The 10,983-nt window shown below is 35.2% G+C and overlaps 1 protein-coding gene across 14 annotated transcripts in view; it reads right to left on the bottom strand.

Annotated features, from left to right (window-relative positions):
* The window catches only part of RSRC1 (arginine and serine rich coiled-coil 1), a 424,026-nt gene that overhangs the window by 401,253 nt on the left and 11,790 nt on the right, over positions 1-10,983 (bottom strand). For 12 of the 14 annotated variants that reach the window (XM_054552914.2, XM_063722299.1, XM_063722300.1 and 9 more), the window contains exons 2-3: positions 6,094-6,289; positions 4,390-4,515 (exon numbers count right to left, since the gene is read on the bottom strand). In XM_054552914.2, the coding sequence (XP_054408889.2) occupies positions 4,390-4,515; positions 6,094-6,289 (322 nt within the window). Of the gene's footprint in view, positions 1-4,389; positions 4,516-6,093; positions 6,290-8,479; positions 8,554-10,983 lie in introns of those variants that run through there. The other 2 variants (XM_054552909.2, XM_063722304.1) reach the window with 1 other exon arrangement.

Here is a 10,983-nt window from a genome sequence, read left to right as displayed (position 1 = left end):
TTCCCCCAAGAAAGACACTGATAAAACAATATACAAACCAAAATACCTGTATGGAACTTCAAAAAACAGTTAAGAAGTTGCAGTACTCCAGGCAAGCTCAAAGCCAAGTACAGCCTCACTGAAATAATTAAGAACCATTTTACTTTACCTGCCCCTAAGGCCAGCAAATCTCCGTTCAGCTCATGGCTTTTAGGGTAACAGACTGGGGAAAAGAGAAGCATGGAACGTTAAGTCCAACATTCTGACTTTTCTGAGGGCCACCCAAGGGATGGGTTTCTGTCTTGCCTGGAGCACTAATGGAAACAGCATAGGTTAGATTTCTGGGTGCCAACAAAAGCAAAAGAGAACAGAAACAGATTGCTATGGCACCAGATGGCCAGCAGTACCAAAGATAGAGACTGGGATGACTCAGCATGATCAGAAAAAGACATCCAACTTGTTTCTTCGTCAGAAGTGAGAGAGAAAAGTGAAGTACATGCTTCAAATATTCCAGCATTTTGGAGAGCTGCCAGAGGGAATGATATCTCTCACCTGCTAAAGGGTGCTGATGAGGAAGCTGGCATACATTGAAAAAAGCTGATTGGTGAAGGATTTTCCCCATAAGAAGCCAGTCCACAAAGACTAGGAAAGGCAGCTGTTTTTTAAAACTGCATAAAAACTCAGTCACAAAAAAAAAAAAAAAAAAATCACAAGGCAGTCAAAGAAAGAAGGAAAACTAGCCCAATCAAAGGAACCAAATAAATTGCCAGAAACCACCTCAAAGAAACCGAGATCTGTAAATTACCTGACAAAGAAATGAAAATAGTTGTCTTAAAGTTCAATGATCCAAAAAAGAACACAGATGCACAACTAAACGAAGTCAAGAGAACAAAGTATATACAAAACCAAGACTATCAACAAAGAGAAATTACATTAAAAAAAAGCAAAAATGCTAACGCCAAAGAATACAATAACTGAATTGAAAAATTCACTAGAGAGGTTCAATAGCAAATGCAGTCAAGCAGAAGAACAAAATCAGAAAACACAAAGAAAGGTCAATTTAAAATTGAGTCAGGGAAGCAAAAAAGAAAAAGAATAAAGAAAAGTGAAGGAAGCCTAAGGGACTATAAGACATCATTAAACAGACCAATATACGTATTATGGGAGTTATAGAAGAAGACAGAGAAAGAAACAGAGAGTTTATTGTGGAGTTAAGAAGAAGAAACAGAAATGAACACAGAGCTTATTTGAAGACATAATGGCCAAAAAATTCCCAAATCTGAGAAAACAAACAGGCACCTAAATTTAAGAAGTTCAAATGACTTCATCCTTTCACTTCAAGAGTGAAATAAAAGAGACCCACATAGACACATTATAATCAAATTAACAAAAGTTAAGAGAAAATCTTGAAAGCAGCAAGAGAAAAGTAAATTGTCATATACAAGGGAGCTTTCATAAGATTTCAGCAATTTTGCAGAGGAAACATTACAAGCAAGAAAGGAATCAGGTGATATATTTAAAGTGCTGAAAGCAAGAACAAAACAAAACAAAACAAAAACCTGTCAATCAAGAACACTATATCCAGCAAAATTGTTCTACAAGAATAAAAGACAAATAAAATCTTTCCCAGATAAACAAAAGCTAAGGGAGTTCTTCACTACCAGACCTGCCTTACAAGAAATGCTAAGAGGAGTCCTGCAAATGGAAATGAAATGACACTAGACAGCAACACAAAAGTACATGAAAACATAAAGCTCACTGGTAAAGGTAAATATATACACAAGTACAGAGTACAGTAACACTGTAATGGTGGTATGTAAAACATTTTTAATTCAGATATAGAATTGAAAAGATGACAGTATAAAAAATAACCAACTATAAACTATATTAATGGATACAATAAGATGTAAACTGTGATATCAATAACATAAAATAGAAGTGGAGAAACATACAAGAATAGTATTTTTGTATACAATCAAAGGTTATTACCAACTTAAAATAGACAATGTTTTGTGTTAAGCCTCATGGAACATACACAAAATAAAATCAGAAAAAAAACAAAGCATGTCAATACAAAAATCAACAAAACAAAAAGGAAGGCAGCAGGAGACATGAGAGACAAAATAGCTATAAGGCAGAAAACAATCAACAAAATGGCAACAGTAAGTCCTTCCCCATCAGTAATTACTGTAAATATAACTGGATTAAACTCCCCAAACAAAACACACAAGAATAGCTGAATGAATTTTTCAAAACACACACTCATACACACAAGATACAATTATCGTGTATGCTGTTTACAAAAGATGTGCCTTAGATGTAAAGACACATATATACTGAAAAAGATGAAAAAGATAATCCATACAAATGGTATGAAAAAAGAGCAGAAGCGGTCATACTTATATAAGACAAAATAGACTTTAAGTCAAAGACTGTCACAAGAAAAAAAGATAATTATATAATGATAAATGGGTCATTATTCTGGAATATATAACAATTATATATATATGCACCTAACACCAGAGCACCCAAATATATAAAGTAAACATTGCCAAAATGGAAGGGAGAAGTATTTAGTAACATAGTAATAGTAGGATATTTCAATAATCCACTTTCAATAATGGATAGAAAAATAAGACATAAGATAAGAGGACCTGAACAACACTACAGATGAATTAGACCTAACATAAATACACAGAACACTCCACACAACAGCAGCAAAATATGCATTCTTCTCAAGTGTACATGGAACATTCTCCATGATAGATTTCATGTTAGGCCACAAAACAAGTCTTAACAAATTTAATAAGACTGAAATCATGGCAAGTATCTTTTTGAAACACAAAGAAATGAAACTAGACATCAATAGCAGTAGAAAAATCAGAAAATCCACAAATATGTAGAAATTAAACTACACACTCTTGAACAACCAAATATATCAAAGAAGAAATCATAAGAGAAATTAGAAAATACCTTTAAACAAACGAAAACACAAACACACATAGTAAAAAGAGAAACAGCAAAAGCAATACTGAGAGGAAAGTTTTAGCATGAACACCTACATTTAAGAAAAAAAGAAAAGTCTCATATCAAACTTCATACTTCAAGGAACTAAATAAAGAACAAATTAAACCAAAAATTATCCAAAGAAAGAAAATAAAAGTGATTAGAGAAAAAATAAAATAAAATAGAGAATAGAAAAACTTTAGGAAAAAACCAACAAAACTAAGAGTTTTTTGAAAAACAACAACAAAATTAACAAGTACTTAGTTAGATTAAGAAAAAATGAGGCCGGGCAAGGTAGATCATGCCTATAATGCCAGCACTTTGGCAGGATAAGGTGGGAGGACCAGTTGACACCAGGAGTTGGAGACTAGCCTGGGCAGTATGGTAAGACTGACTTCTACAAAACATATTTTAAAAAGTCAGCCAGGCCTGGTGGTGTATGCTTGTATTTCTAGCCACCTAGGAGACTGAGGCGAGAAGATCATTGAGCCCAGGAGTTTGAGGCTACAGTGAGCTGACTGCACCAATATGCCCAAGCCTGGGTGACAGAGCAACACCTCATCTCCAAAAAAAAAAAAAAAAAAAGAAAGAAAAAGAAAAAATACCAGAAGCCTAATAACTAAAATCAGAAATGAAATAGCAGACATTACAATTGATGCCACAAAAATTGAAAGGATTATAAAAGACTACTAAGAATGCTAATAAACTGGATAATCTAGAAAAAGTGGATAAATTCCTAGAAACATACCACCTACCAAGACTGAATCATGAAGAGAAAATCTTAACAGACCTATAACTAATAAGGAGATTGAATCAGTAAGCAAAAACCTTCTAACAAAGAAAAGCCCAGGAGCAGATAGCTTCATTACAGAATTCCACCAACCATTTAAAAAGAAATTAATGTCAATCCTTTTCAAAATCTTCCAAAAAACTGAAAACGAGGGAGTACTTCCAAACTGATTTTATCAGGCCAGCATTACTCTGATTCCAAAGCCAGACAAATATATTACAAGAAAACTGTAAGCCATAAGTCCCTGATGAATACTGACACAAAAATCCTTAACAAAATACTAGTAAACTCATGTCCGGGGAACACAAGTGCTACCACCACCGGGCTGAAAAAAAGAAACCCAATCTAGCCTACTGGACCATGAGAAGCCACGTACACCCCGGCCAATAGCCAGAACCAAATGAAGATATATGAGTGAGGCCACATTAGACCATCCAGTTCCAATCAAGCTACCAGATGACTAACTGCATGAATGATCCCAGGTGAGAAAAAAATAAGTGCCAGCTAAGCTCAATCAAAATTATATAATTATAAGAAAATAAATGATTGTTGCTTTACATCGCTAAATTTGGGAATAATTTGTTACAAAGCAATAAATACTTAATAAGGCATACCTTCTTGTTCTGCTTTTTGACCTAGACCTCTGAACTCTGTAGGATTTCCCTCGACCCCTTGAACGACTTCGACTTCGTTTCCTTCTGGAGCCATAAGAAGAACTACTGCTTGATCGATGCCTGCGTCTGAAATAAAATATAATCAAAGATCATTGCTATAAAAATTTTTATTATGAGCATTAAGGAAAAACCTTCTAGATTCTAAAGAATCATTTATTTTTACTGTCTCACTGTCTCCTGGAAGCAAATAGAGATAAATTAAAATGTTATTTCTCTTGAACAGTCATATGACTGGTTCATAATTTAGTGATTGGATCAGTACTAATTAAGGTATTAAGGGTCTTAGAATCTTTCCAAATATCATCAGATTATATGGTATGAAAACTAAACCAAGGCCAGGCTCAGTAGCTCATGCCTGTAATCCCAACACGTTGGGAGGCCGAGGCAGGAGGATCACTTGAGGCCAAGAATTCAATACCAGCTTGGGCAACACAGCAAGGCCAAGTCTCTACAAAAAATAAAAATAAAAAAACTTAGCCAGGCATGGTGGCACATGCCTCTAGTACTAGCTATTCAGGAAGCTGAGGTGGGAGGATCCCTTGAGTCCAAAAGATATGACTGTACTGCTGTATTCCCGCCTGAGTGGCAGAGCAAGATCTTGTCTCTAAAAAAATTTAAAATTAAGGCCAGGCATGGTGGCTCACGCCTGTAATCCCAACACTTTGGGAGGCCGAGGAGGGCAGATCACCTGAGGTCAGGAGTTCGAGACCAGCCTGACCAACATGGTGAAACCCTGTCTCTACTAAAAATACAAAATTAGCTGTGCATGGTGGTGCATGCCTGTAATCCTGGCTACTTGGAAGGTTGAGAAGAATTGCTTGAACCTGGGAGGCAGCGGCTGCAGTGAGCTGAGATCACGCCATCGTACTCCAGCCTGGACAACAAGAGCAAAACTCCGTTGCAGCACTATTCACAAGAGCAAAGACTTGGAACCAACCCAAATGTCCGTCAAAGATAGACTGGATTAAGAAAATGTGGCACATATACACCATGGAACACTATGCAGCCATAAAAAAGGATGAGTTCATGTCCTTTGTAGGCACCTGGATGAAGCTGGAAACCATCATTCTCAGCAAACTATTGCAAGGACAAAAAAACCAAACACCGCATGTTCTCATTCATAGGTGGGAACTGAACAATGAGAATGCTTGCACACAGGAAGGGGAACATTACACACCAGGGCCTGTCATGGGGTGGGGGGCTAGGGGAGGGATAGCATTAGGAGATATACTTAATGTAAATGACAAGTTAATAGATGCAGCACACCAACAATGGCACATGTATACATATGTAACAAACCTGCATGTTGTGTACATGTACCCTAGAACTTAAAGTATAATAAAATAAAAAATTTAAAAAACTCATTAGAAAAATAAATAAATGCATTAGAAAAAAATTAAAATTAAATTAAAAAAGAAAACTACATCACTTTGTATCTATTTGCCTACTAAGAACAGACAAAGGTTGAGGACACTAGACCCATGGACTGGACCTGGTGGAACAAAAAAACTTTGGGTTGGGACTTTCATAAATATATAGCTAGTAAAAGAAAAATGTTTTATCTAGCAAAATTAAAAATACAAAAACATGAATTTTAAAGAATGTTATCCTCATTACTGTATAAATAAAAATTACAAAAATCACCTTCTATCATAAGAATGTGAACGAGGCTGAAGATCTCTGGACCAAGATCTTGACTTTGATCTTGATTTCCTTCCTCCTTTCTTTCGGCTGTATGTTCTACTATCTGAAGAACTGCTCGAGGAGGACCGCCTACGGTGTTTCTTTTTTCTCTTGCTTCTGCTTTCTTCTTCAGTATCTGATGACCGACGTCCCATTTCTATAAGCATAAATTTGAAGAATATTATTTCTAACATGGTGGCACAATGGATGAAATGCAATATATTAATTTTTTATTTCATTTATTTAATTTATTTTAGAGATGGGGTCTCCCTCTGTATCCCAGGCTGGAGTGCAGTGGTACAATCATAGCTCACTGTAACCTGGAAGTCCTGGGCTCCAGCAATCCTCCCCCCAAGCCTTCCAAAGTGCTGGGACTACAGGCATGAGCCACCATTTCTGGCCTCAGTGTACTACTTTTTATAAAACTTTGTAAAATTTTTAAAAGTCTTATTCAAAGTAAAATTGTTTATGTGCCTGGCTTCCTGACAAGACTGAGAACAGTTCTTTATATCAATTATCTGATATTTTAAGTTATATTTCTCATTAATTATATGACATTTTCTTTAGTAATCAACCAACTACTCCTTTATTCTCACATTCCCTGATGACAAAAGATATTTTACTATCTTAGAGTTGAATTTTTTTTCTAACAGAAAATTCTACATCTTTAAATAGCTAAAACCTCATTAGTCATCAACAAAGTACAAACTGAAACAGTGAACTATAATAATCATTTCACTTGTGAAACTCGGGGAGAAAATATTAACTAAAGTACTAAAGTTGATGAGGTTACTGTGAAATCAGTCAGCTCTTCACACACTGCTAGTACCTCTATAAGATGGTAGAATAATCTTTTTAGAAAGCAATAAAATAATAAATTAAGCAGATATAATAGATATTATATCTATAATAGATATCCACATTTGTATGTGTATATTACACACATATATATTTATATCCACATTAAGAAATATGTACACAATTGAGTAATAATAATCTAAAGATGTTGATGCTTTTCTGACAGAGAAATCCCACTTCTACAAATACATCTGAAAAAATTTTTCTAAAGGATATATTCATGAAAATATTCATCAGAGCATTATTATAGTGGTATCTATTGAGATAATTTAAGAAAATATGTACATATGAAAATTAGTATTTAAATGATGCAATATAATTTTCATAATATAAAATATAATTTTTCAAACTATTTCTATATAGTTATGGTAACACGGACATTTATATATAACAGAAAAAACAAATAGAACCTAAGGCTTTCATATTTAGGAATTAACTTGGCTGACAAGAAGCTTAGTTGTCTTACTTTAATCTTCAGATTCTCATATGCAATACTATTTTTTATTAAAATACTTATTAGTTATCTTTCAAAGTCATATAAAAACAAGATCCATTCGTTGTAATCGCTTAGGATAAATAAAATCTCATACCATCTTTAATATTTATTCAAAATAAGTTAAATACCATCACTATAAACAAAGTATTATGTTGGTGCAAAAGTAATTGCAGTTTTTACCATGACTTTTAATGGAATATATTTATATATATAAACATAAATAAAATATAAATATATATTATCTATTTAATATATAAAATATATAATGTATAGTATATGTTTAACATTAAATATATTATATATTAATATTAACATATAATATATATTTAGTATTAACTATATATTTAATATATTAATATTAATATATTAATTCTATATTATTTATATATTTAATAATTAATACATTCCATTAAAAGTAATGGCAAAAACCACAATTACTTTTGTGCCAACTTATAATATGTTAAATTACTGTTTTGCTTTCAGAAGCATCAGGTAAACCAGCCCCTCCCTGATTCCAATGCAATATCAGTTGAAAAAATCTCTTAGGACTCAAATCAAAACTTTAAGCTATTTACCTAGGGCCAGAATTAAGGATTTTAAATGTAGCTCTGAACGTCCAAGTTGTTCACATGTCTAAGATTTTAGTTTAACAAAACACTGGGAAGACTTGGTTTTGAAGCTTTCAGTAAATCACTAACATATCTAAGCCAGTTTCCTCATTTAAAAAATGAAACTACAATAGGTAAAAGATTACCATGATACTTTCCAGCTTTAAAATGACTATGAAAGTGGCCAGGCATGGTGGCTCACGCCTGTAATCCCAGCACTTTGGGAGGCCGAGGCGGGCGGATCATGAGGTCAGGAGTTCGAGACCAGCCTGATCAACATGGTGAAACCCCATCTCTACTAAAAATACAAAAAGTAGCTGGGCGTGGTGGCATGCGCCTGTAGTCTCAGCTACTCAGTAGTCTGAGACAGGAGAATCACTTGAACCTGGGAGGCGGAGGTTGCAGTGAGCTGAGATCCTGCCATTGTACTCCAGCCTGGGCGACAGGGCGAGACTCCATCTCAAAAAAAAAAAAGACTATGAAATTATAAATATATACAACATGTATCTATATATGTAAATACAAACATACATTTAAACACAAACATAATTCAGATGTATATAAGGTATATCTGTACATACATATAAACTCAAATGTGTACATGATATCCATTTATACATAAAATATATACATATATCCATTATATATATAAAATAGATACCCACATATGTATGTGTGTATATTATACACACACACATATACTTATATCCATGTTAAGAAATATGTACACAATTGAATAATAATTTAATTTCTTGGCTTTTAATTCCTTTCTTGTTTTTACCTTTAATCATTTAAGAATGTTCTTTACACACAAATAACCATTTAAATTGAGAAGAGCTTTTACTATCTTGCTATCTTGTTTTAAAAAATAGCAAAATAAGATTAAAGAAATTAAAAAGTATAAATTTGAAAGGATAGAGACTAGAAAACAACAGGAACATGAGATATGTCAACAAACTTTTGGCAAATGAAAAACACATGGAGAATTTAGAGCTAAGAAAACTTATTATCAGGCAACTGTAGAGAATTCCAACAAGAGAAAAGCAAATTCACATAGCAAAAATCAGAAAGGATCAGAAATTTAAGACACCAGATACCAGAGCAGGCACAATGAGGCCATGAGGCTAAAAACAAAAAAAAAAATTGATTGAATTTATGTACTAGTGTCCCCGAGTCCCTCCATTCTACCCAGCCAGGTGATACTCTTCCCCAATCCCCAGAGGAGAGAAGGTTTATTCTGGGGAGAAAAATGAATCAAAGAAGCACCAGGTCCAAGGACACAGTAAAAAAAGACAGAGATGCCAAACTAAAAGTTAAAGAGATTAAGTTAAGTTAAAGTCTATAATCAAATAGAAAAGTCGTAGCCCTCTGTGTGCTTGGATCCAAGAATTCTGAAGTCAAGTATATCTCCTACAATGGCAATTAGAGGATTCTTGAATATATGTAAAAACTGAACAACACCTAAGAAAAGATATATAAGTATTTGAGGGTTCCCCCCAAAAAGGGCAGACCCCCACCCAATCACCCTATAATAAAGCCTACTAGTTGACAAGTCCAAACCTTAAATACAGGTTACAACTGTATTTATAACATTTTTCTGTAAACATTTTTTCTGTTAACTTTTTGCTGAATATACAACAAAATATAACCAAACATGATGAAAGCCTTCACCATAAAAGACAGAAACTAAAACAGAAAGAAAATAAGCAAATGATAGTAAACCAGAACATACAGAAGAAAACTTCAAGAACAAAAATCACAGCCAATATCCTCAGATGCACACGAGAGGATGATCCAGCAAACAAGACTAGGAGGAACATTTGGAGAATAGGACAGACAGCTTAAAATTGTAACAAAGGACAATTTAAAAAAAACCACGCGCGCACACACACACACTCAGAAGGCCAGGTACTGTGGCTCACGCCTGTAATCCCAGCACTTTGGGCAGCCAAGGCAGACAGATCACTTGAGTCCAGGAGTTTGAGACCAGCCCCGCCAACATGGTGAAAACTGGTCTCTACAAAAAATACAAAAATTAGCTGGGCGTGGTGGTGCATACTCGTAGTACCAGCTACTCAGCAGACTGAGGCAAGAGGATCACCGGAGCCCAAGTGGGCAAGGCTACAGTGAGCCAACATTGTGCCACTGCATTCCAGCCTGGGAGACAGAGTGAGACCCAGTCTCAAAAAAACAGACAACAAAAACAGTAAGGTTGGAAAAGAGGTTAAAGGACTCAAAAAAAGAAAGAAAGAAAAAGAGACAGACATTTTACAAACAGAAGAGGATCAATCTGGAGGTCCAAAATGCACCAGATATGCATTCTATTAAAAAAAAATAGAAAAGCTCAGCATAATGGCATAGGCCTGTAGTCCCAGTTACTCTGAACGCTGAAATGGGAGGACACCTTGACCCCAGGAGTTCGAGGCTGCAGTGAGCTATAATCCCACCACTGTACCCCCAGCCTGGGTGATAGGGCGAGATCCTGTCTTAAAAAACAGGAGAAAAGGGATGAAGGAAAATTACCCAAAAATTAAATTTCCAGGCCAGGCATGGTGGCTCACATTTGTAATATCAGCACTTTGGGAGGCCAAAGTGGGTGAACTGCTTGAGCCCAGGAGTTTGAGACCAGCCTAGGCAACATGGTGAAACCCCTGTCTCTACAAAAAATAAGCTGAGCATGGTGGTGCACACCTGTAGTCCCAGCTACTTGAGGGGGCTGAGGCAGCAGGATCGCCTGAGCCCAGAAGGTCCAGGCTGCAGTGAACTGCAATCACCCTACTGCACTCTAGCCTGGGCGACAGAGTAAGTCCTTGTTTCAAAGTTCCAGAATTGAAAGATGAAATTGCCCTAAGTCCCTGGGACAATGATTTTTCTAAAAAGACACACCAA

Source organism: Pongo abelii, chromosome 2 (genome assembly GCF_028885655.2).
Source record: "Pongo abelii isolate AG06213 chromosome 2, NHGRI_mPonAbe1-v2.0_pri, whole genome shotgun sequence".
Lineage (NCBI taxonomy): Eukaryota > Metazoa > Chordata > Mammalia > Primates > Hominidae > Pongo > Pongo abelii.
Note: the sequence above shows the minus strand (reverse complement) of the source record. Positions and strands in the feature narration are given on the sequence as shown.